Source organism: Equus asinus, chromosome 15 (genome assembly GCF_041296235.1).
Source record: "Equus asinus isolate D_3611 breed Donkey chromosome 15, EquAss-T2T_v2, whole genome shotgun sequence".
Taxonomy (NCBI): Eukaryota; Metazoa; Chordata; class Mammalia; order Perissodactyla; family Equidae; genus Equus; species Equus asinus.
In genome coordinates this window covers 39,931,830-39,958,289 of record NC_091804.1, presented here as the reverse complement: position 1 = coordinate 39,958,289, position 26,460 = coordinate 39,931,830, and the positions used below count along the sequence as shown (strand labels likewise).

Below are 26,460 nucleotides of genomic sequence, written 5' to 3'. Positions count from 1 at the left end.
CACACTAAGCATGTCACCGTGGGACCGCTCTCTGGGTATACTTATGTCCGATGAGGACACCAGGGCTCCAAGAGGGGCCGTGGTGTCCATGGTGCCACCCAGCCAGTGAACACAGAACCAGGGCCCAACCTGATGGCCCCTTCACTCCACAGAGGTGGGGGGCCCACACAGCCCCCAGCCTTCCTCTTTCCATCTGAGGAGGGAGGGGTCCTGGTGAGACCCCCGAGGGGAGCGGGAGAGATGGAAGGCGGGGTGGGGCGAGGCTTTGTGACTGTGTGCAAGACACGCGGAGACAGAGAGGCACAGACAGAGACCCAGAGACACACAGGGAGAGGCAGAGACAGGGTCCCAACAGAGACACAGAGACTGATGGGCTGAGATCTGCACAGGGCAGGGGCCACAGCCAGTGTGGCTCCTAGTGTGTCAAATGAACATGTGGCCCGTGGTGGGGAGGGACTGGAAGAGGTGGGACTCGGAGAGGGACCTAGGATGCCCCGTGCCTGTCCTGACGACCCAGCGTCCCCTGGGGCGTATCCTCGGGCAGGGCCTCTGCGGAGGTGACCCACTCCTGAGCCGCCAGCTCCGCTAGGCCGGCTGCATCCTGGTGTGAGTGGGGTAGGCTGGCTGGGGTGGCACGGTGGCTCAGGGAAGAGGGAGCCGCCCTATTCAATTCCCACTGGAGGAATGGACGGTGGCTTCGCACAAGCACGTGGGGGCGGGGGCGGAACAATCAGTCCCTCAAAGGGAGCTTCTGCAAGACAAGACGATTGCAGGAGCCCACGCTCACCGAGCACCTGCTGGGGGTTGCACACACAGCCCGCGTCCCGAGGCGGCGCTGGGCCCAGGAGCCGGACCGCGTGGCGGGGATCAGGGCTGCTCCTCCTCCCGAGACCTGACGCAGCGACTCCACCTCTAGGGAGGCACCTCAGTTGCTCTTCTACAAAATGAGGCCAGTGATGGCAGCCCACCCCACCACAGCAAGCGGGAACTGAGCGCACGCATACAGGGTCCAGAGCGCCGGCACGGCGTTGGCCACGTGGGACGCCCGCAGTCAGCCAGCCCCTCCTCTCATGATTTACGAGCCCCAGCCCAGTGCCCACCTCAGAGCGGGTGCCCGACACAGGTTCACCAGATCCAGAGGGAATCGTGTGGTCCAGACCCTCAACCCGACCCCACGGGGCTGGGGCACCGCTGCCCCATTCCGCGGAGGGGAAAGGAGACCCTGTTCCTGGGCCACGGAGCCAGCAAGCGACCCCGCCAGGGCACACGTCCAGGACGGTTGGCTCCAGAACCTGTGCTTTCATACATTTTTAAACTTATTCTGGAAACTTTTCCTATTTATAGGAAACGTGCAAAAGCAAAGAGGGTACCATGACAAGCCCAGTTTTGAGAACTGGCATTCATCTGGGCCGGAGGTCCCTAACCCAGGGCAGTTTTGCTTCCAGGGACGTTGGCAGTTTCTGGACACTTTTTGGACAGGGATGCTGGTGAACATCACACGATGCGCAGGACAGCCCCGCAACAGAGCGCCATCTGGCCCCAAACATCAGTGATGCCGAGGTTGCGAAGCCCTGGTCTGAGCCCCGGCTCCCACCTCCCCCACTGCAAGGGCTGCGATGCAATGCACTCGTGTCGGGGGGCGGGGCGCACGCATTATGACATGGGGACTGGAGGCAGACTGTCTCCATGAAGGGTGACAATGAGGGTGACACTCTAATTGGAAAAGGGGTGCTGGACCTGCATCTGTCAACACTTCACTTAAGACTGAGGAAATACCATACGTCCGACTCAGAAAGTAGGGGTGCCTGATAGAGAGTATTTGGGGGGTAGAGGGCCCCCACCAACCCCCTCCCTCTGCCCTGCACCCAGGGAGAACCCATTTTTCTACAGGCCAGCTGCTGGCTCTGCACCCCTCACAGCCCAGGTGATGTCCCCCTGCCTAGGCCACTCCAATGGCCAGGCCAGGCAGAGGAAGGCAGGTGCCCCACCCATGGGGTTCGCGTCCTGGGCTCTGTGGCGGCTGCCCAGACACCATCACACAGGCCCTGGGGACCGGGACCCAGCTGGCCAGAGTGAGCAGCCCGGGTTCACAGGTCCCACTTCCCAATTACCCCCAGTGGGCCCAGAATAGAATAGCTGCTGAGATGCTGGGGGGCTGGGGGCGAAGGCTGGGGAGGGAACCTGGCCACAGGAGCCACAGACAGGACTGGAGCCAGCCAGGGTCCACAGCTCAGTGAGTCCCTCCTGCTCAGCACAGTGCTGGCTCTCGGGGCTGCGCCCCCCGCCCCGGGACCGGCTCCCTGACTCTCCCTAAGTCAGCAGCACTGGACCTGCCCGCAGGCCAGGCCCGCACGCAGCAGGCGACTCACGGCAGAGCCTCGCTCGCCACAGCGCAGACGAGGCCGGTGGGCCAATCGGCCCCCTGAGATTTCTCTGAACCTCTCAGATTTATTCTCAAAATCAGCTGATTTCACATAAAAATTTGTACCCTCGACTTCTCTTCTTTCACAAAGGCCAGGTCGGCCGTGCTGAGCCTTTGCTCCTGGTTGGAGGGGAGGGCGCTGCCTCCTCAGCTGGCCACAGTCCCCGCCCCCGGCCCCCCCCCCCCCCCCCCCCCCCCCCCCCGCCTCAGTCAAGAATCAAAGGGGCCAACCCCAGGCTCAGTGAACGTTCTAACTTCTCTGGGCCTCAGTTTCCTCATCTGTGAAGGGGGAATGGTGACAGTACCTATGTCACAGCTGGGTGTGCAGAGGAACTGAGCCAGGGCAGGAAAAGTGCGCGCTTGTGCTGGCCCAGAGAAAGGCCCAGAAAGCTCTGGCTGCTTACGGCTAAGACAAAGATAAGACAGTCCCTACCCCTGAGAAAATGTCAGACTCGGGGACAACAGGTGAAAAGATGGACAGCTCCTGAGGTGCTGTGCCGACGGGGGGAACAAACAGGGGACTGGGGAGCCCAGAGGAACGGTGCCTGGGGGAATCCAGGTGGCTTCCCAGAGGTGGTGACATTCAACTTGGCCTTGAACAATGAATAAACATTGCCAGGCAGGGGGCAGGAAGGGTATTCTAGGCAGGGACCAGCATGTGCAAAGGCCACAGTGTCCACCAGCCCCAAGGATGGCAGGGCCGGCCCGAGGATGCTGCTGTCACAAGGGAGGCCCCAGTGGTTGCGGTGCTGGGAGAGGGCACACCGAGTGTGTCCCACTAATCAGGCAGAAGTCGGGGCGCTCCCACATGGGCCGCAACAAACAGCCTGTCCAAAAGGAAGACCCTGCGTTCATTTTGAAAGGAAGTCCTCCTCGCTCACCCTCAAAATCTCAACAAGAATGCCAGGCTTAAAAAAACACCTGGTTCCCAAGCCAGCCTGCCAGGAGCCCTCTGTCCCTCCCCAGTGCACACGCCACCAGCTCTGCAGAGCCAGACACACATTTAACCTGTGAGCGCTGAGTGACTCACTGACGGCGTTGGGGGCGGGGGGGGGGGGCCCGAGGGGGTGCTGGGGATGGGGCCCCACTCAGGCCTCCATTGTCGCGTTCATATTTGCCATCTGCTCATGGTGCACTTTACCACAAAGGACGACAGGACAGAGAAGGGGGCTGCTCCGGGCTGGGAGAAGGCGCCCGGGACCTCCTCCCCTTCTTTGTGCTGGTGCCTTGCTTGGCCTCCACCCCGAGATAAAGCCCCAGCCAAGCCGGGCCTCCTTCCGGGAGTCACCCCTCCAGGGCACTGGGCAGAGGGAGGCGGCCCCAGCCAGACGGAGCCTCACTCCCTCCCTCCCTCCCCTGCGAGCTGGGGGTGGGGTGGGGAGGGAGCAGCCTCGCCTGGCACTGGGACTCCTGCAGCCCCGCCCACAGCCTCCATTACCTCCAGGAAAGCCCAGGAGGCGGCCCCAAGCCCGAGCGGTGGGAAGAGGCATGCCAGTCACTGGTCCCAGCTCTCCAGTGCACGAAAACGCCTCCTGGGAACTCTGGGGAGGCCATCAAGGGCCACGGAAGCCTGAGAGCAGTCACTGATCAATAGACACTGAATACCTACTATGCGCTCCAGCAGTAAGAAACTCAACGCCCACAGGCAGGTGCTGCTCAGGGGCCCAGCCCCCTGCTTTTTCAAGAGAAGCTACAAGTACAGATTCTCATGTGAATTTGCTTTTTTAAATGCTGGCAACCAATTCAAATTAAATATATTCATACACCAGGCCGGCCACAGAACACACGTTGGGGGGGGCAGATCCAGCCCAAGGGTCTCCAGTTTGCAAGCCTGGCCATTGAGGCTGCCGTCCCTGCTCTCAGGAAGATCACAGAGAGAGGGGAGACACACGCTGAACAAGGCAAAGCTCCATCAAATCCCGGCTCTGCCGCTCATGCTGTGTGACCCTGGGCAAATGAATAGCCCTCTCTGGGCCTCAGGTCCCTTACTCGTGAACTAGTATAATAACATTTACCTCTGGGGCTGTTAAGGGAAGTTGAGACAAGGCACAGAAAGCCCTTCATGTACGTGCTCAATGCAGTAATTGGAGCAATAGTAGACGCCCAATAGAACTGCCAGCTGTCCATCACGCTGCTGCTAAAAGCTGAGGGGCTCCTGCTGGGCTGGCGCAAAGAGGTGCAGAAGATGCCTCTCCACCCCTCCCTGGTCCCTAAGCCTCCGCAGCGGGCGGGCGGGCGGGGGGAGGGGGCCTGTGGGGTTCAGGCCATCAGCCTACAACCCAGAGCTGGAGAGTGTGCCAGGGCGACCCACACACGCAACAGAGTTTCCCCACAGTGTTGAACACTTCGAAACATCAGTCACTGACTTTTAGACATTAGACGGCACATCTAAGGCTCCAGGGGTGGAGCTGTCTCCCCAGCACAGGACAGTCGGGCCATACCCGGCCCCCATTTCTGCAGGGACAGTCCGCACCCCTTTAGGTGATTCCTGGCTCTACAATTCGCCACAGGCCCCACCACTCCTTATTGTCACACCTGGCAGACCACTCCTTGATGTCACCTGATCGCCCAGTGGGCATTTGTGGGGGAAGCAGGTGGGCCAGGCGGCATTCCCTCGGGCAGCCGGCTCTGGGGGCATTAGGACTTGGGCCCCCCCGGCTTTGCTATTGGCCAAAGAGCCTCCCTTGGCAAGCAGCCCACTGAGCCAGGGGAAAATTAATCAAAATGACACCTCGTGAAACAAGACGTCTTGGCTCCCGGAAGACAAACAGTGGTTTAGAGGAAGGTAGCGGGGTGCTCCGGCCTCTGGGCACAGGTGCCGAGGGGGGCAGGCGCGGCCGCGGAATGCCCATGGTGGCCGCCTGGCCTTGAGGGGGCCTCGGCCACCAGCCATGGGGACCCCTGTTGTGGGCCCCACGCCCTCCCTTGGAGGCCGCTCCAGCACCTGCCAGGCCACACTCCAGATGCAAGGGGCCCTCTGCGTGGGCCAGGGCGCTCCTGGGGGGCCCTGGGACCAGCCGCTCGGGAGAGCACCCCCCAGAGCCTCTCTTCCCTCTCCCGTCTCTTCGATCAGATGAGGGTGGGTTGTGAGCTCAGGCACAGCAGGCGACGTTTCTGGGCCCAGGAAACTCACCCTAAAGCCGGCCCCTGACACCTGCAGGCCCCAGTGCGCTTCCCGGCTCTGCATTCAAGTCCCGCCACGGGGCGCAGGTGCAGCACCCGCCCGGCAACGCTCCTCGGAGCAAAGTGGCCACGTCATTCCCTGCTCTGAAGCTTCCCATGGCTCCCCACTGCCCTTGGCACGTGCTAAACTCCTCTGCGGGGCCTGAGACCCCGGCCAACTGGCCCTGCCCCGTTCCCCTCCACCCCCCTGAGTTCACGAGGCCGACCCACACGGGACAGCCGCTGTCCCTTGAGGTCAGCCCAGTGGCGCCCCAGGGTCTTCACATCTAAAGTTCCCTCTGCTGGGAGCACCCTTTCTTCCAACTTCAGACTGCTCTTACTCACCATCCAGCTCTCGACTCGCATGGCCCTTCCTCACAGGCCGTCCCTGCCACCCTCAGGGCAAGCTAGCCCCCCATAGAAACGACTGTCTACAGAATTTTCTTAGAAGTTGGTCCCTGTTTTCCCACTAGACACAAGCTTCCTGAGGGAAGAGATCACAGCTCTCTCCCGAGGCACTATGGGATGGAGTTAAGACAGTTATGGGAGTTTATATCCCGATGCCCAGCTGTGTGATTTTGGGTAAGTTACTTAACCTTTCTGTGCCTCAGTCTGCTCACCTGTAAAATGGAGATTAAAACAGCACCTCCATCGTGGGGTGCTGACGAGTTGAGAACGGTGTCTGGCACCACAGGGCTGGCTCCACGTCACCATCACCATACTTGCTCACTTCTGAGCCATGGGGCAGCCTCTCCTGGACCATGCCATGATTTACAGGCAGAGCTGGCTCTTCAGACCTGCTTCTGAGAGTTCTGGAGTCTTTTTTTCTCACCGCCTTAATGGAGGCCGTCATCATTTTGCATCAAATCCAAACCAGTTCCCAAGCAAGCAAGCCTTTCACAGTCAGGCCCACGTCAGCTCACCAACTGTCAAGCAATGGGAGGCTTACAGAGGCTAAGTGACTCGCCCACGGTCACACAGCCAAAGCGGCCAGAGACGGGATCTAGCTACTGGGAAAGATCTCAGTTAAAATCTTGGAACATTCCGGGGGCTGACCCCATGGCCGAGTGGTTAAGTTCACGCGCTCCGCTGCAGGCGGCCCAGTGTTTCGTTAGTTCGAATCCTGGGCACGGACATGGCACTGCTCATCAAACCACACTGAGGCGGCATCCCACATGCCACAACTAGAAGGACCCACAACGAAGAATATACAACTATGTACCAGGGGGCTTTGGGGAGAAAAAGGAAAAAATAAATAAATAAAATCTTTAAAAAAAAAATCTTGGAACGTTCTAATAATCAAAGTAAAAGTATAAGGGAAACTTTTACGTGTGACAACAAGAAAATACGGACACTTGTACCACGAAATATGTACACTGTTACATGAAAACGTGCACGCTTTTGTACCTGGGCGCCCACGGGCCCTGTCCCCCGTGACTGCACGCTCCTCAGGCCGCTCAAGTCAGAGGGAAGAGGCCGGGGCTTCAGGGCAGGTGGCACCCCCGCGTCCCCAGGCCTCCACCTCCGCAGCATCCTAGGGCCGGCCCAGGCCACATGGGCAGGGGCGGGTCTGGATCCCCAGCGCAGGGCAGAGGGGTGGGACACTGCTTGCAGCTCCTGGTGGGCTGGGAGACCCGGCCCAGCTCCCCCCACCCTCCTGGGCCTCTCCACTCGCCTGCAAAGTGAGGAGGAGGAGAGAGGGGGAAGCAGGGACTGGCAAAGTCAGAAAAAACAAGGACCAATTTTCTCCCGGCCCCCCCGCAGCCCCAGAACTCCTGCTGCAGCTGATGGAATAGCAGAGAGGGCGGGAAACATACCCACAAGGCCCTGCCCAGCTCCAGGGGTGAAGGCACGAGGGGGTCCCCACCCCTCCCCTGACTCCAGGACGGCCACTGGCGCAGCGGTGGGGGCCTCTCTCCTTGAGGGGATGTGCTTCCAGGGGAGCGGTGTGGCTCACCCCACAGGGACAGGCCCCCTGGCCAGCATTCCCGAGGGGCCAGGCGAGGTCCAGGAGCCGCTTGCCCACACCAGCCTTCTCCCCTCCATGGGACCCTCGGACACCGAGGAGGGCGGGTGGGGCAGGAGACAGAGTCTGGGGTTGTGGGGGGAGGCCTCTCCTTGTGGGGAAGGAGCAGGGCCCAGTGTGGACTGTCCGAGGGTGACAACAGTGGTCACTGAGGGGACGTGTCCACCTCGGCAGGCTCTGAGGGGAACAGACTTGACACAGCGTGAAATCCTGGCTCTCGGGAAACCCCGATGGAAGAAAGGGAGACCCATCTGGGTGTTCCACCCGGACCCCCACCCCGGGACAGCATTCCGGGGAACAGCAGTGGGCCCAGAAAGACCCAGCAGGCCAAGCGGTGCAGAGCGCCGGCTCCGGGCCCAGCCATGCAGGCTGGAATCCTAGCTCCACCACTTTCCGGGCAGCCAAGCAGCTCTACCCCTCGGTGCCTCAGTTTCCTCATCTGTGAAAGAGGGACAACGACCAGACCCACCTCACAGGGTGGGATGTGAGGTGCCTGCAAAGTTAGGGCCCCAACACAAGCCGTGAAGGGCCCCTCCGGCTCGCACCAAGGGTTCAGGTGCAGCCCTGTACACACACTGGTCTGCACCGCCCGCTCCAGACAAAGCCCTCCTGGGGCCAAGATCAATATGCCGGGGTGGCCGAGTGACTCACCAACCCCGGCTGAGATGCGCTTCCTGGAATGAGTCACCACAGGTAGGCCCGGCGACAGAAGATGCAGGTCCCGGCACGCCTGGCCACACCCCATGGGGGCACCGCAGCAGGAGTGGGCGGGGAACCCACTGCCAGAGCCCCATGGGCCTGCGTTCCACCCAGCACTGACCTCAGCCACATGACTCTCCCTCTCTAAGCCTTGGGGACACCAGTGCCAATCACGTGGGTACCACTGTGCAGACCCCAGACAAAGACCCTCAAGGGCAGAGACCAAGGGCCCAGCGGGCCCGACTATGGGATACCTGCTGCTGGCCATGGGCAGCCGAGGTCCTCTGATCTCCCTCCCTGGGTGTGCTTCTAAGCCCTCAGTGGACAGGGCATGGGGTGACGGGGGGCTCCCAGTCACCCAGGAACAGTCACCACAACTCAAAGGAGAGGAGGACAAAGGAAGCTCCTGAGTCATTGTCACTGGAAGGCAGAGAGACTGCATCTGTCTGCAGAGGGGGCAATTCCAGAGGGTTTCTCAGAGGAGGTGGCATGACCTTGGGCTCTGAAGGATCAATAGGAGTTTCTAAACCATGAGCTCTGTGAGCCCACTGTCTAGCTGTGACTGGCCTTGGGCAAGTCACTCAGCTGGAGGCAGGCAGGCGAGCAGCACATGCCCTGGGCAGGGGTAGGACAAGATGGAGGAGTGTGGTCCCAGCAGGGGCTGGAGAGCGAATGCCCAGCCAGGCAGCCTGAGCCACGGCATTTAAAGAACATTGCTTGGCCAAAGAGAACGAGCCCACACGGGCCACACTCTGCCCATGGGCTGCAGGACTGCGACCCCTGACACTTCCCAAACTTCCATGTCCTTGTCCGCTGGCCGGGGAGAACCTTAGCGCAGCTCGGGCACGTTGTCAACACTCGATAAACGAGCCTTTGGGATAACACAAAAGGGGATGCGGGGCACAGGGGGACCCGCAGGCAGAGCCCAGGGACCAGGCAGAAACCCTGCTAGGGGTGAGACAGGGCAGCCAGGTGAGCAGACACCTCTCCTGCGACGGGCAAGGCCCTGAAGACAGGCCAACCAGGGCTCCCACCCAGCCCCCTCACACCAGGCTGTGTGACCTCGGGCAAGGCCCTTCACCTACCTGAGCCGCAGACTCCTCGTCTGCAATATGGGGAGGATGAAAAGGCACTTTCCTCCCAAGACTGGTGTGGAATTAGAGGTCACATAATAAAAACGGCGCAGAAAACCCTCAGAACAGGCCTAACACAAATGGTGTTAGTGCCATGGAATACGGCTTAGGGCGGGGTCTCCCAAACGCAGCCACACTGACGTTTCAAACTGGATTGTTCTCTGCTGTGGGGGGCTGTCCTGCACACTGTAGAGTGTTTACCAGCAACCCTGGTTTCTACCCACTAGATGCCAGTAGCACCCTCGCCCCCAGCGGACAACCAAAACGTCTCCAAACCTTGCCCGGTGTCCCCTGGACTAGAGGATCAGCAGATGACAAGTTAGAAAGACAGATGTGTCTTAAACACTGACGGTCTCGATCGCAGCATCAATCTGGCCTCAGTTCTTCCATCAGTAAAAGGGACACAATGATCTTTCTTCCTTATGGGGTCCTAGGGAGGACCCCAGGAAAGCAGAGGTGTGGGAGGGAGAGGCCTTTGCGAGTCACAAAGGGCCCCCACAGGCTGGATGCCCCTCCACCATCCCCGGCCCCTCGGGTCTGCTCAAGGCTGACTCACGCCTTGGGAAGCAGGACCCAGCCTGAATTGTGGATGCCACCTTGAGTATGTCCTTAGGTGTGTAAGGACAGGACAGGACAGGAGGCAGGGGCTGTTTCTGCACACTGCAGTAAGCCTAGGTGGACCACAGTACTCAGCAAACAGCAGGCGCTCAATAAATGGTGGATGAATAAACGAGCAGTGACAGCATGGATGCTCGAAGCTCAGAGCAAGAAGAGGCACCTGAGGGAGGGACTCAGACACCCCGGCCACCTGGGCCAGCCCTCCCTGGGCCAGCCAGACACCATTTCCTGTCTGCAGACTTGAGATGTGCCCTTTGAACTCCTCTTTCCTGAGCCCCCTCCCCACTCTGGGGTCTGGAAGGAGGCGGGAGAGGGAGATACTCACGTTCCTGAAGGAGGGGAGCCCGGTGGAGCCAAGCCACCTGCGCAGGGTCTGGGAGAAGGGCCTGTGGTCTCGCTCTGCCTGCAGCACGTGGGCTTCCAGAAAGGAGACGTGGTGCGCGACCATCCTGACGAAGGCCTGGTGGAGAAAGCAGATCCCACCATGCCACAGCTGCAGGGCTAGAGCACGCTCCTGGCTGCACGCCCCCCCCGTGGAGACGCCAGGCCCTCAATCACTGCCATCAGCCTCCTCTAACTGGCCCGTGGCTCCTGCAGAGGTCAGGCAGGGCCTGCCCAGCTGGGGCACCTTCAGAAAACCTGACAATAATAGCAACGGCTCCCATGGGGGGCCTGGCCTGGCCGGGCCTCTCCTGTGTCCTCTCACCTTTTCCCTCGGCCCCCGGGACCCTAATTTTAGCCTCTATTTTACAGAGGAGGGAAACTGAGGCTCAGAGAGGTTGGGTCACCTGCCCAAAGTCACACAGCCAGGAAGTGGCAGAAAGGAGACTCAGGTGCACATCCCTCAGACTGCAAAGCCTTCTTTATTAAAAGCAGTTTTTTTAGAAGTTGCCAAAATGCTCACTTTCATAGTTGGTGGGTATTGGGGAGTCTGAAACTCGGAGGATGTTGAGGGGCAGGCAGGTGACAAGCAGTGAAGAGTCGGGACTGGGGGCACGGGAATGCTGGATCCAGGCCCACAGGGCCCCTCGGCTCCAGGCCTCTCGTGCAAAACTTCAGTTTCAAAAGAAAGAGAAAGAGAACTCTGGGGTCAGACTCTCTGCGTTAGAATCCAGGTTCTACCGCTCACGAGTTACGTGCCTTCGGGCAAGTCAATTCCCATTAGCCTCAATCTTCTCCTCTGTAAAATGGAATAATATCCATACCAACCTTGCTACACAGCTAAGTGCTCAGCACGTATTAAGAGCTCAGTAAGTGTCAGATAAAATCATTTTAAAAAGAAAGAGAAGGACTTTCAGATTTTATGAAAAGTCTCCAGTTTTTATCAAGGTTAGCAATAAATTCACAATTTTAAAAAATACCGTGCAGTAAAATTCAGCCCACTCATCTGCAACCTGTGATGTGCGCCTTTTCACGCCTTTCTCTGCACTAGCAAATGTGCGTGCATGTGCCTGTGTGTGCACGTGTGTGCATGTGTCTGCATGTGCTTGTGCCCGTGTTTATGCGTGTGTGCTGTGTGCACACATGGCTAAGGCTGCCGAAGGTAGCGACTCCAGGGCCATCTCGGATGAGCCCTCCATCTGTGGCCTCCCTCGTTCCAACATTGATCGGAAAGCTTTTCTTGCACCAGGAACAGGAAGAAGGACATCCTGGTGCTGAGCCCCCAGGGGAACCTCCCCTCAGTAGAATGAAAGCCACAGACCCCACGGCTGCAAGGCCACTGCCACCCAGCCCCCCAAACCTATACACACACCAGCCACACTGGCCTCCCTCCAGTGCCCTGAAAGTGCCGGGCCTCACTCTCCACAGGGCCTTTGCACCAGCTCTCTCCATGCCGGTGGTGCTCTTCTCTCTGCTCCTGATGGGGTGAAGGCCTTGGACTGACTGGCCCCTCCACAGAGAGGCTTCCCTGATCATTTGATGTAACACAGCCCCCAAGTCACTGTGGAGCCCCGGGTCTCCCTGCTGTCCTAGCCCTCCTCACCTGCTGAAATTCTCCTCTACTTATTCACGGTCCTCCTCCCTCTAGAATATAAGTTCTCAAAGAGCAGGTGCTGAGTCAGCGTTGGTCACAAGGTGAAGACCAGAGCCTGGTCACCTAGAAGGGACTCAGCTGGACGGTGAATGCATAAATGCATGCACACATTGATGAATGAATGAAGGAAGAATGCAGGCATGAATGAATGCATGCACACCTTGATGGGTGAATGAATGCATGTGCGCATGCATACACTGATGAATGAATGATGCACACATGAATGAACACATGCACACACTGATGAATGAATGATTGCACGAATGAATGAATGAATGAATGCACGCCTGAATGAATGCCTGCATCCTTAGCAGAAAGACACTGGATGAACCCAAGATGGCGGTACTGTTGTGTTGCAGCTGCCCTGTGGTTCTGGCAGTGACAGAGCTGAAAGGCTGAATAAGCCACACCAGGTGTGTGGGGGGCGGCCCTTGGTGGGGGACAAGGGGCTGCAGGCCAGGAAGCGTCCCCTGACCAGGGCTCCACCTTCGAGCTCGGAGGCCTCGCTCGGCCAGCACATCTGGTTGTAAAATACAGGAGAGAGTCCTGCCGTGCGTCCTCCGGCTGATCCTCATTTTCCGCTCCCTGCGTGATTGTCACTATCGATCCGCTGGGGAGTGTGAGGCACGGGAGGAAGCAGCTTATGAAGCCAGACCTGCCTCGAAAGCCACTGCTGGGGCCGCGCGGCCAAGCTGCGGCTGGGGGAGGGCGCAACCGGGGCCACAGACCGCACCGACACAAAGATGGGCACACACGCGAGCGCATGGCTGGGGTGTGGCGCACAGACAGAGGGTGATGGCTAACCCTAACCACCCCGGTGGCTGGATATCAGGAGGACGGTGACTTCTATATATTTTTCTCTACAATGAAAATGTACTACTCTTATTATCAGGAGGGAGGGAAGGAAGGGAGGGAGGAAAGAGAGAGGAAACCCCAGCTCTTTTAAAGATTGGCACCTGAGCTAACAACTGTTGCCAATCTCTTTTTTTTTTTCCTGCTTTTTCTCCCCAAATCCCTCCAGTATATAGTTGCCTATTTTAGTTGTGGGTCCTTCTAGTTGTGGCATGTGGGATGCCGCCTCAGCATGGCCTGATGAGCGGTGCCATGTCCGCGCCCAGGATCCAAACCAGTGAAACCCTGGGCCGCCGAAGCGGAGCGTGTGAACTTAAACACTTGGCCACAGGGCTGGCTCCCCAGCTCTTTTAAAATATAGTTGTAAGTACTGGGTATCTGAACACTTCTGGCAAAGGCCCCACGTCAGAGCAGGGCCCGTCCGGAGAGCCAGCGTTCAGCACTGAGGAGCGGTCAGAAGCAGACATTTCAACCCCAGCTCCACCGCTTCCTAGCTGTGTGACCTCGGGCAAATCACTCCACCTCTCTGTGCCTCGGCTGCTTTTGTGTAAAATGGGTCTAATAAGGGGCCCAGCCTCCTGGAGCTGCTGTGAGGGCGAAGCACTTACAGTCTCTGGCTCGTAGCAGGTGCTCAGTAAGTGATGACATTTATTATTAAAACTGAGAAAGGGCCAGGTTCTAGCCTGAAAAGTCACCCCCTGGATCCCAAGCCCCTGCCTGGCGGGTCACACCGATCTGAGAGCAGGAGGGTCTTGGGCTCCCTGAAAGCCCCCAACACCTCAGACCCCCCGGGACCCCGGCTGGTGGGGCAGAGTGGCGAGCATCCATTGCACAGTCTGCGTCTTGGCCTGGGGGCAACAACCACCACACTCACCGCCTGTCCCCGCTGAGCCCAACGTGCCCGTGCTGGCCTGACCCCCTGCTGACCACTCTCCGAGGGACAGACGGCATAGTCCCAACTTACAGAGGAGGACACTGACTCTAAGGGGGCAGAGAGTTCCCCAGGGGGCAAGTCTGAGGCCCAGGCCATCTGGCCCTGAGATCCATCCGTCCCGGGACAACGTCAGTCCTCATCGGGTCCTAAGTTTCCTTGTTCTAATGTCACACACTGCATAGCGGGAAATAAGTATTCTCCCATTGGTCTCAAACTCCATGGCCCTCATGGACTGAGTTTTTCCTCCTTTTAATAGAGACCCAGTTACAGAGAAATACTCCTCTACTCGAAGGAAAGCAACAGCCCGGGGCGGGGGGGGGGGGGGTTGATACAAGGCAAATGCACTCAGCCTCAATGTTGGGGAGTCTCTGGGGCAGAGTGGGGACTGTGGCAGCCTGGAGCTTTGTACCCCACTGAAGGGGACAGGTGCTTCTCAGCTCCAGCTATTAGAAGTAATGGGGGAGGGGGCCCAGGAGTTGCTCTTAACACCTGGTCACCCAGCACAGTCCTGGAGCCTGTTGGCACCTGAGTTTGTAATCTCCATCTAAAGCTTAGAATAACTGCTGGCAAATGTAAAATGGTGTAGTCGCTTTGGCAAATAGTTTGGCAGTTCCTGAAAAGGGTTACCATACGACCCGGCTATCCACTCCTAGGGATCACCCAAGAGACATGAAGACACACGTCCCCACAAAGGCTTGGACATGAATGTTCACAGCAGCACTATTCATAACAGCCAGAGTGGAAAAAATCCAAATATTCATCAACTGATGAATACTGTATATTCATCCATACAATAAAATATTATTCAGCCGTAAAAAGAAATGAGGTTCTGACATGTGCTACCACATGGATGAACCTTGAAAACGTCACGCTAGGTGAAATAAACCAGACACCACAGGCCACGCACTGGATGGCTCCACTCATCCGCCCCATCCAGAGCAGGCACCAGAGAGGGAGGAAGCAGGCTCGCGGCTGCGGGGCCGGGGGCGGTACGGGATGACCGCTAATGGATACGGTGTTTGTTTTAGGGGGTGATGAAAATGTCCTGGAATCAGGCATTGGTGATGACTGCACAACCTTGTAAATATACTAAGAACTTCTGAATGGAACACTTTAAAAAGAATCATTCTGGCCTTTCTCAGGGGCGAGGGGAAGTATACTAACTGTAATCCCTTTGAGGGGTCCCGTCATTCTCAAAACAGGGTCCAAACTCCACAACTTGGCCCTACACGGTCAGTCTGTGCCCACCACTCCAGCCTCACCCCTGACCTTGAGCTCTGCACTCACCCACAACTGCCTGAGCGGCCTTGCTCTGTCCAGCCGCTGGGCCTTTGCACAAGCTGCCCCTTCCCCAGGCTCACTCCTCCATCCTCCAGGCCTTAGTGTAAAGGTCATACCCCGGGAGCTGTGTCTGTTCTGGGTCTGGGCAGCACCCCCTTGGTAGGTGGGCACACAGCCAACCTGTCTCATCTGGCCCACTTCCTCATCCAGGACCCTCACATGCCACTAGCAGGGGACCAGGAGTCTCCCACCAGCTGTGTCCCCAGCACCCATCTCAGCGTAGCCCAGAGTGAGCCTTCAACAAATCTTTGTAGAGGAAATATTGATAAGATTTGCCTTCAAGAAGCTGACAGTTGTTAGCCCACTTTACAGGGAAATGAAGGCTCAGACAGTCCGGGGGTAAACACACTCCACAGAGGGAGCCACGGTCACTGCGCGCGCGTGTGTGTGTGTGTGTGTGTGTGCGCGCGCACGCGTCTTGGGACATGTGTGGGTCGAGCTGACAGTGTCGCTGCTCAGCCCCCTCCCCGCTGGGGACCAGGGTTTGAACCCAGGCAGCAGGAATCTAGGGCAGAGGTTCCCAACCAGGAGCAAGTTGGCAACATCTAGAGACATTCTGGTTGTCACAACTGGGGGGACGCTACTGGCATCTCGTGAGCGGAGGCCAGGGACGGTGCGAAATGTCCCACAATGCACAGGACAGCCCCACAACGGAGAATTCCTGGCCCCAAGTGTCAGCAGCACCCAGGCTGGGACGCCTGCTCTGGAGCGTAAGCTCCTGACCACTGAGCTCGCCTGTCTCTTCAGCGGCTCCCCATTCCTCAGGATAAAGGCCGAAATCCTGACCGTGGATCACAAGGCCTGAGGCCCGTTTTCTCCAGCCCTGCTCTGGTCATGTCCCCGTAATCTGGCCATCCCAGGATCCTTCCAGCGTCCCCATCTTCTTGCTGCCCCAGAGCTGAGATCCTTCCCTCCTCTGAGCCTCTGCCTGAGCTGTGCCCCTGCCCACCCCTCCCCACCCCACACTGTTCCTTCCACACATCCTCCAGGGGCCTGCGGATCCCACCCCTTGGTCGCTCCTTTCCTCCAGAGCGCTTGCCTCACCCTTGGTAACCGTGGTCAACAGAATAATGGCCCCAAGATGTCCACATCCTCATTCTCAGAACCTGTGCCTACGTTACCTGACACGACAAAAAAGATTTGCAGATGTGATCAAGGGGGAATCACATGAAACGGGGAGATGATCCTGGAGGATCCGGGTGGGCCCAGCGTCCTCACAGGGTCCTCATAAGAGGGAAGCAGGAGCATCGGAGCAGGAGAGAGGCGGGAGGAGGCTACGCTGTGGGCTCTGCAGAGGGAGGAAGGGGCCACGAGCAGAGACACGCAGGCAGCCATTAGAAGCTGGAAGAGGCAAGGACCCGATTCCCCCAGAGCCTCCAGTCTGGATGCTCCCGCAGAGTCAGCCCTGCCGACACCAACTTTAGTCTATTAGACACATTTTTAACCTCTGATCTCAAGAGCTGTAAGATAATAAATTCGTGTTGTTTTAAGCCACACATTTGTGGTAATTTGTTACAGTGGCCCCAGGAAACTACTATGGTAATGTCTGCTGTCGTGTCTCTCCTGCCGGAATATGGCCATGGACTGTCCGTCTCACTGTGAGCGCCCCGCAGTGGCACACAGTAGGCCCTCAGTAAATGTTAGTGGACTGAATGCTGGAGAAAGCTTGAGAGCTGGGCCAGCAAGGCACGGCTGGAACTGGGGCTGCAAATCTTCCCACTTTCCTTCCTCTTTCAAACGTGTGGAATAAAATTCAAATGAATCAGCTATTCCAAGGGCAAAGTTTTAATTATATTCCTGTCTCATTCTCGGCTGACAAGAATGTTAATTCTCTGCTAACTCCGGTGCTGACTGCCACGCTCCCTTCCTCTGCAGCTTGAAGGGGCCCAGTCCCCTCTGTCCGGGTGACCACTATTAAACCGCAAGCTCCCCCCAGCCTCCCGGGCTTCCCCTGCGCAAGGAGCCAGGACCCCAAGGTGAGGGCCCCAGTTTGATTAAGAGCTTGGGTTCCAGTGAATGCAAGTTGAAGTCCCAGCTTCATGGGACTCTGTGGCTCTGGGGAAGTGGCTTACCTCTTGGAGTTTATGTTCCTCCTCTGGGAGATGGGGTAGTGAGGGTACCAAATTTGCAGTGCAGCAAAGGGAAAAACGAGATACTGTATAGCTTGGCCCAGTGCCCACCAAGTAAACGATGAGTGAGATAAGTCAGCAGTGAGGCAATAGGGCTCAGTGGGGACTGTGGTGAGCAGGAAAACGCGTGCCTCATCTGAGGAGCAGCTGCCACCAGTTCTATAAGAATACAGCCCAGGGGTTGGAGATGCTCTATTTCTTAACTTGGGCCATCTTCTCATGGGAGTTTCCATATGTAAAAATTCACTCAACTATACATTTAAGACATCTGGACTTAATGTATTTATACCTTGAAAAATAAACAGATTAAAGTACTTAAAGAGATGTGGGCCCAGGGTTATCAAAGCTTCTGAATTTCAAAAAGCAGCTTAAAATTCAGATTTTAATATAAAGTATCTCTATTTTTCAATGGAGTACTTTATACAAATTCATACTTTTTGTATTTTTTTAAATACCATGTAAGTGTAGGCCCCTTTTTCTCACTCCCCCCTGCAACGGGTCTAACACCCGACACTCCCAAGGCCAGATCAGCATCTCGGAAGAGAGGCCAAAAGAGCCAGAACGAGTCCACAGGTCTCACAGGGGAAGCTTATTCTCCTGGACACACCTCCAGCTGGTCCACCTTGGCGTAGACGCCACGCATTTCCGTCACCTTGGCCTTAAGGAGTGGGATGCTTTCCTCCAAGATCTGGGAAGTGTCGCTCCTGATCTGCAAGGAACAAAACAATTCATCAGGCCCTCTGCCATGTCACCGCATCCTCCCCCTGGCCTCTGGTCGGCCAGGGTCTGCAGAGACCTCGCTGGTAGCCGACACAGTGAGCGGCATCCTGTGCAAGGACGGGCCCAGGAACAAGGCAGAGTCCCAGGTGGGGACCAAGCTCACCGCCTCTCAGGACACAGACCCACCCAGGTATTAGTTCCTGAACCGCAAATTGTCCTCGCCCCAAAACCCAACAATACCAGTCCCAAACTAAGTATCTTCATTTTCTAAACCACCAAACCAGAGCAAACGAAAAGAATCAAAATCTCTTCTCTAAACCGAAGTCGAGATAAGTCAAGTTTTCATTGCACTGGAAATAATACTAATGAGTTAACAATAATCATTAACATTCATTAATAATGTTGACGAAAACCACCGCTCTCACGGATCAGCAGTGCCTCCTCCACGCAGACACTGGACGAAGCATTTCCCACACACCATCTCATTTAATTTTCAATGTCTTTTGCTTGGAAGGGCCCCCAAAGCGACTGACTAGGAACTTTGTGAAGCTGCCTCTGTCCATCGATCACTGAAACGGGACTCAGGCCTCCGTTCTCGCTCGGAGCCGAGGGACCGAGCCGAAGCCTCCGGCGTGTGTGTAGGAGGGAGACCCCATCTGCCCCGTGCAGAGGGCAGCTGCGCACTGATCCCAGGGGACCTCTGAGTCTCCTGAGGGAAGCCAGTCAAATGCTGGTCCCAGGCCCCTGCGTGTTTGGTTTAGCTTGAGGTCTGCTGGGAATCTGCGTTTTCAGCTAAGCTCCAACGCCACGCTGGAGGGGGGTCTGGGGACAGCCAGAGAAACCCCAGTGGGCACATGAGGAGCTGGACTCATGACTCAGACTGGAGTCTGAATTTAGCTCTACCCACCATGAACAGTGTGACCTTGGGCAAGCAACCACACCTCTCTGAGCCCTCCTGGGCTTTTCTGGACAGTGAAGTGATGACGACAGTCCTTCCTTCCTTGGAATGCTGTGAGGAAGGAACCTTTAGCAGCGTGTGGCATGGCGTGTGCAGGCAGCTTCTGACGCGGTCCCCAGGGATCCTCGCCTCCTGGTATTCACACCCTGTGTGAGCCCGTCCCCTAGACGGTGGGCTGGTCCCAGCAACCCACTGCTAATGAGGGGGAGTCAGCCAAAGGAGAGACGTCAATCTTGGGACTAGGCTACAAACGACTCGAGCTTGCTGGCGCTCTCTCTTGCTGGCTCGCTCGCGCAGGCTCTCTCCCCACGTCTTCTTTATCACGTGCCCTCTTTGCTAATGCTGATGAAGCAAGTGGCCATGATGGAGAGGCCCACGTGGCTGGGAACTGAGGGCAGCCTCCAGCCAACAGCCAGTGAGGACCTGAATCGTACCCACAACCGCTGACTTGGCCTGGATGCAATGCTGCCCCAGTCGAGGCCTGAGATGACCGTGGCCCCGGACAACCCTTGACAGCGGCCTGTGACAGCCCTTGAGCCGCAGGACCCAGCGAGGCTGCACCCAGACTCCCGACATACAGACCCTGTCGGATAAGAGACTGTCTAAGCCACTAAGTTTGGGCATAATGTGTCATACAGCAATAGGTAACTAACACAGGGTGACAACTCAGCACAAAATTTTAATTTTAAAAATGTTTTGGGGGCTGGCCTGGGGGCTCAGCAGTTAAGTTTGCACGTTCTGCTTCGGCAGCCCAGGGTTCACTGGTTCAGATACTGGGCGTGGACCTACACACTGCTTGTCAAGCCATGCTGTGGCAGGTGTCCTACATAAAATAGAAGAGGATGGGTACAGATGTGAGCTCAGGGCCAGTCTTCCTCAGCAAAAAGAGGAGGATTGGCAGCAGATGTTAGCTCATCTAATCTTCCTCAAAAAAAAAAAAGTTTTTGGGGGCTGGCCCTGTGGCCGAGTGGTTAAGTTGATGCACTCCACTTCTGCGGCCCAGGGTTTCGCCAGTTCGGATCCTGGGAGTGGACATGGCTCCCTCCAGATGGGGCAGGAGCTCTCCAGTTTCCACAGTCACCACCCCTCCCTAGCGCCTCACCCCTGTCCAGATCCTGCCTGGCTCCTGCAGGCACCTGCATCTGTTACTTGCAATAGGAGAAAGTCCTCAATATCCTTGTCTCCCCAAGGACAAATGTCTAGAGGGACACCCATCCCTCTACAAGGCTAACCCAGGAGAAATCGCCATGATGCAAGAGAGAGCAGATAATTCATGGCAATGTCAGAACGCAGTGGATTGAACACAAATCTCTTCTGTCTGTTAATTTCTAGAGAAACAAACAGGGAGAGAACAAGTGAGAATCAGGAGGGTCAGCAACCTGGAGGCGCGCAGGGAACGCTGTGGAGAGGAGAGGCCCGGAGCGCTAGCCAGCTTTCCTCTAAGTCCGCAGGAACGGGAGGAACAGAGAGGGTCCATGGGCCAAGCGAGAAAGCGCTTCTCTGAAGATGCTTCTCCACAAACTGAAATCGTAGGCAGTGGGGCCTCCACGCCTGCCTGGAAGGCAGGCTGCACATATTTGGGGGAAAAGCAGAGAGTCATCTTTGGGGTCTGAAAGACCCTCAGGCCTTTTTCTTGGTTCCCCCACGGGCTGGGAACGATAGGGGCAGACTTGAGGGTGTTGAACACAGGCTGGGTCAAGAGGATCACGGTACCAAGACGCCAGGAAAGTTCGCCACGTGCTGGGAACAGCCTCCGAGATGGAGACACTATTTTACCTTCAACCTTATTTTATAGGGGATGAAACTGAAAAAAACAGAGAAACTAAATGAGTGGGCCCAAGGTCACAAAGCCACAACGCAGGAGACGGAGGATTCAAGTGCAGGTTGGTCTGAGGCCACCCCCTAACACCAGGTCTGTAGACATGTTCTTTTGGGCCCATGCAGAGCCAGCCTGCCTCATGTCTAAAAAAAAAAGCTCGAAATCACAACCAAGTTAGGTGCCAAGATCTAAAATTAAGGATATTTCCCTTAGAAGCCCAGATTTATGGCTTCTTGTGAAAAATCAGAAGGCCTGGCCACATTGAGCTCATGTTCCACATGGCAACAACCAGCCAGAGCTAAGTGACAGCTGCCCACTTTGCTTAACCATAGTCCCCACCACCCCCTAGAGTCTCCCCAATATGGTGTCCATTGCGACGCTGGGCCTTTTCTTGTTATAGGGGAGTCAAAGGAAAGCGACACGTTTCATTTCCCACACTCAAGCCGCTTCACGTCATCCTGTCACAGGCCTCTGAGTCTGCGCGTTCCACACAGTACTGAGAAGAGCAGAGAGACTGCCATCAGATGCTTTCCGAGCCTCTGCCAGGATGAAGCCCCCGCCAGGTTTACTGGCCTGAGGGTCGGCAGGCCCTTCCCCAGCCTGTTCTCCCCGCACCCCAGAGCTGATCTCCAGAGCCCAGAAGTCTGGGCAGCGGACACGGGGGTTATCACAGAGCAGAGACGGCCGCCCAGGATGATTCAGGGCCCAGGAGGGACAGCCAAATGCACTTGACCCAGGAGCACACGCCAACGCCAAATGCAACTGCTGGGCCGAGGCCAACAGGATATTTTCTCCATTTATGTGAGCGAAGTAAGAGTCTGCTCCCCGCCAGAGGGGGGCCTGAGGCCAGGGGGGTTTCTGAGCGCCCCAACGAGCTGCCCAAACCCCCGAGGATGCTGAGCTGGTAGGCCTCATCAGTCGTTCCTGTGAATAACCTCCTTGGTGTCACGGCCCTCTGCTTTCATGATGATGGTGGCGACCTCAGAAGCTACCGTTTATGGGTCACTTAATACACAGCAGGCGCATGCTAAGCAGTTATTTTTAATTGAGTGCAAATGACACACAGTAAAGTGCTCAGGCCTAAGTGGACAGTTTGGTGAATTTACATGTGTGTGTTCACATCTGTGTAAGCACCACCCAGACCAATGTATAGAGCATTCCACCGTGCCAGAAGGCTCCCTCACGCCTCCTCCCCGTCACGACCACCCTCCCAAAGCCAGACGCTACCTCACTTCCGGCACCGTGTGTTAGTTTTGCCCACTTTTGAACTTTGTATTAAGGGAACCAGACCGTGTTCTTGGGTCCAGCTTCTTGCACTCAACATCACTTCTGTGAGAGTCATTCACGTTGCCACGTACAGTAGGCCACTCTTAGGATCGCTGTGAGTTCCAGGGTATCAGTAAACAATCATTTCTTCACCCATTTCTCCTGCTGATGGACAAAGTTGCCGTGAACATTCGTGTACAAACCTTGGTGGACACGTGTTTTCATTGCTCTTGGACACTTACCCAGGATCAGAATTGCCGGGATGTGGGCCAAGCACACGTCTGACTTCATAAGGAACGGCCCACCCGTTTTCCCAAGCGTGGCAGCTTCTGCGTTCCCGCCAGCAGATCTGCGGGAGTTTCAGCAGCTCCACGCCCTCGTGCGCTTGGCGTCGGCCATCTTTGCATTCGGGCAGTTCTGGCGGATGGAAAGCACACGTTCCTGCCTCATCGAGTCCTCACTACAACTCTGTGGAGCGGATCCCATTTGCAGTGGGTTAAACTCCGTCACAAACCCTTTACTTTCCTTCTATGAAGACCTGGGGTCCATGTCCTCTGCCTCTCGGATCTGGCTGGGCTGTGTGACGGCTTTGACCAATAAAACACGACAGAAGTGACACTGTGTCAATTTCCATCCCCACGCCTCCAGAGACATGGTGGCCTCCACTTCCCATCTGTTGCAGGCCTGCTCTGGGAGGCCAGACTGCCATGCTATGGGGAAGCGCAAGCCAGCGCAAAGAGAACTAGGCAAGAAAAGTCCCCAGCTCCTCAGCCCGCCCAGCCCAGATGTCAGACAAGCACAAGAAGGAGCCAGTGGAACATCCCTGGCCCAGCAGGTGCCACCTGGTGCCTCTGTGCCCTGCCCTGGCCCACACAATCAATTGGCTGCTGTTTTATACCACTAAGTTTTGGGGTGATTTGATGCAGCAATAGATAATCAAAACCATTATCTCCATTTTACAGAGGAGAAAATAAAGGTGCAGAGAGGTGACGTGCTGCGCCCAAGGCCCCAAGCGGGAAGAGTCAGAGCTTGAAGTGGCAACAGCTGGCATTGTATCTAAGGTCAAGACAGGTCGCAGGCCCAGGGTAGTGAATTCGTCACAGAAAGTAATCAAGGACAGGCTGGCAGAGGAGTGAACACATCAGACAGGAGGCTGGACTCTCCTTTCTAGCAGGCTGACCCTGTCAGAGATGAAACAGCTTCCCTCTGGACCACGCGGCAGGGATCCCAGCCTCTCGGACCTCCATCTTGATTAGTGTGTCCAAAGGCCACAGCAGGGACCCGGGGACAGTGGTCTATGGCATGACAACACCTGCCCCCCCGAGTCCCCACTTATCCCCAGCTTGGATCACAAGAGAAAAGAGGTCCCAAGACAAGGCTGACAGCTGGACACCCCTCTCTGTGCCGCGGAGCCCACGACACCCGGGTGTGGACACCGTGGGCAAGCTGAGCATCAGTTGTTGAGGCCGAGAGGACTTCTCTCCATCTTCTACAGGGCCTCAGCACAGCGCATCGCTGCAGGGGCTGCAGGCTCAAAATGCCTCCAGGGGCCCAACAGCATCACACCAGGCGCCTTCTATCAACGCAGACACGCTCATTTGCTTATAAACATCAAAACAGTCTTCACTTCGACGGGAAGCGCAGTCTCTTCCATTTCCTGAAACACGGGAGCCTCTTGACATGGTTTTACTCGCCCACTTTCAGTAGGGCCCAGAGTACAGAGACACACGCGCCACCACAGAGCAGGCGAGCAAGTGACGGATGCCCCCGGCAGTTGGGGAGGCTCCCACGGGGAGCAGTGGGGATGGCGACAGGCTGGAGAACACACACGCTGTCCACAGGGGGTGGCCACTACGCAGCTCCTGCTGATACTGGTCAGGTGGGAAAGAGCACCTAAAGGGGGCCAGGTCTTTGCTTTTCCAAGAGAAGCCAGAAATCCAGATTTTCTCGCATGACACTCTGTAAATGTCAGCAGCTAATTTCTTTTTTGTTCCCACAAACATCCAATACATCTGCAGGCAGGACGGCAGGACTGGGCTCATGGTGGGTCATGTGTGTGTGACCTCAGTATTAAAATCTTTGCATAAATGCATCTCCAGGCTTCGAGTTCGGAGAGGACCTTCGCGATGCTGCCAGCAGTCTTGGGCGTTCCCACCGTGGGAAGCCCCGGCAGTTTTCAGGGCAAGGGCGGCCTGGGCCCCTCTCTGCCCAGCCAAGCTGAGTCGGGCCCCACGCCCTCCTCTCAGGCAGGCAGTGGGTCTCCTTTCACAGGAGGAGGATGCCCTGGGACTGGAGAACAAAAACGTCTCTGGATCAGCTGTCCACACCATCTTCCAAATCCACCCCTGCCTGTGGGTCCTTGCAGTCCACACGGCGCCCGGCACACTGATCCCCACAGGCCGGTCCTCTGCCTGGACCCCCGCCCTCCCCAGTAGCTGAATTCTTTCTGTTCCTCCTTCAAGCTCCAAATTAATCACCACCTGTTCTGCAAGCCTTCCCCGTTTCCCAGGCAGAGCTGAACGCCTCTGCTCTTCATTCTTTTTTTTAAAGCAAACTAAGTATTAGGATTATGAGCCCAGTTCCTTCTAGACCCTGTTTCCCTTTTCAAAACCTCTGCAGCCCCCTTTGCACCTTGAACACACCTTACGACGGCACTTCAACACTGGGTGACAGCGACCGGTACACAAGTCAGGGCCCCCCCAACAGACGGGGGTCGGCCTCCCTCTGCAGCCTCAGGCTCCCCACAGGACCCAGGCAGAGGGTGCCCAATGTCTGGTGAGGAAGAAAGGACTATCCAGGCATTCAGAGTGGGGCTCATCTCCCAGCTCCCACCTGCACCCACATCTGAACTAAAAAGTTGGCTCTCAAGAGAGAAGGACACACAGGTCAGTCCTCGTGGGAAGGTTTCTGTCTCGTTCTCTGCTGAGCCGCAGAGGCTGGCACAGGTAGGTGCTCAAAGGTCTGCTGAATGCGGGGGACGACCTGGTGCCCATCGTGTTGGGTCGCTTCCAGGGGAAGCGAGATGATACAGGAAACACAATTTGTATGGTTGCTGCTACAAAGTAGGTGTTTAATAAACATGGGGGGTTACCGTTGCTGTTACTGCTGCGGGCTCTCCCCAACGCCTCTCCAGACACTTGCTTCGCAGGAACACAAATCTACACCACCAGGCAGGCCTCCCCCGGTCCAGGGAAAGGCAGGGCCTGCTCACAATACGGAGCATTACCCTTTGGGCCTCCAGGCAGAAGCCTCAGACCCTGGTTGCTTGTTTGCTTTTAATAAGCTTGGGAACTTCCAGAAAATTACATCATTGCTCCTGGGGGGCCCCACAGCTGTTTGGCAACAATCTTGGGGACACAAGGATCTAGAGGAGATTTCTAGAGAATTCAGAGTGGAGAGCTTGTCTTCTGGGCCTAAGGTACAATCTTCCATGTTCTTCCCTAGTCAAGGGGATTTGATCCCACAAAACAGGGTGGGAGGCAAAAGGGAGAGAGCACAGGACTCAGGAAGGAGCCAAGGGCTCAAGCCCGCCACCCGCCTCGGCCTGGCCCAGAGGCTCCTCCTAGGCCTGAAGGCCTGAAGCCATTTCCTGCTGTCTCCATGTTTGCCTGGCGAACTGCACAGAGCCAGGAAAGTTAAATATAGTCTTCGCATCCCCGCTGAGCGGCTCCCTCATCGGTGCCGAGAGTGCCACCTGGTGGCCCATGCCCGGCTCCTCGGTGGAATAAAACCATCTGGGGGAAGGGCGTTATCAAGATGGCCGCCTCAGGAAGGCTTGGTGTGGGGAGAGAGGGAGAGAGCGGGAGACGGGGACAGAGAGAGGGGGGAGGGAGAGGGAGCGGCGGGGTTCCCCTCCCCGCTGGCCGCTGCCCATCCCTGCTGGTTGCTAAATCCCCACCAAGATGGCCTCCCCAGAGAACTCCAGGAAGGGCCTGGAGTCCAGCCTCGCCCCAGGCGCCACTCACCATGTCCGCGAGGCTGCAGAACTCCTCCAGCCTGAGCAGCATGCCCTCGATGGTCTCCTCCACCTCCTTCGCCTGGAAAGAGACAATATCCCCCAGATTAGCAAGTGGTTTCCAGGGAGACAAACGCCCTTCTTTTTTTCCTACAGCAAACTAAATCTTGGGATTATCGGCCCAGTTCCCTCTAGACTTCCTTCCCTTTCAAACCCTCTCGCAGCCTCACTGGAAACAGCGATGGGCGGGTGGCAATCTTGAGGCCCGTGGACACAGGATGGGTTAGAGCCACCGTGGTCCCTCCACGCGATGCAGCGTTCAAAAGAGACGATAAGATAAACAAATATGAACGGGAAATAACAACGTTGCCCTTATCATCCCCGTTGTTCA

The 26,460-nt window shown here is 56.8% G+C and overlaps 1 protein-coding gene across 1 annotated transcript in view; it reads right to left on the bottom strand.

The window, feature by feature from the left end:
* BCAS4 (breast carcinoma amplified sequence 4) overlaps nucleotides 1-26,460 on the bottom strand; it is a 56,755-nt gene that overhangs the window by 16,395 nt on the left and 13,900 nt on the right. The window contains exons 2-4 of the mRNA XM_044748070.2: nucleotides 26,080-26,151; nucleotides 17,959-18,060; nucleotides 10,386-10,520 (exon numbers count right to left, since the gene is read on the bottom strand). Coding sequence (XP_044604005.1) covers nucleotides 10,386-10,520; nucleotides 17,959-18,060; nucleotides 26,080-26,151 — 309 coding nt within the window. The remainder of the gene's footprint in view (nucleotides 1-10,385; nucleotides 10,521-17,958; nucleotides 18,061-26,079; nucleotides 26,152-26,460) is intronic.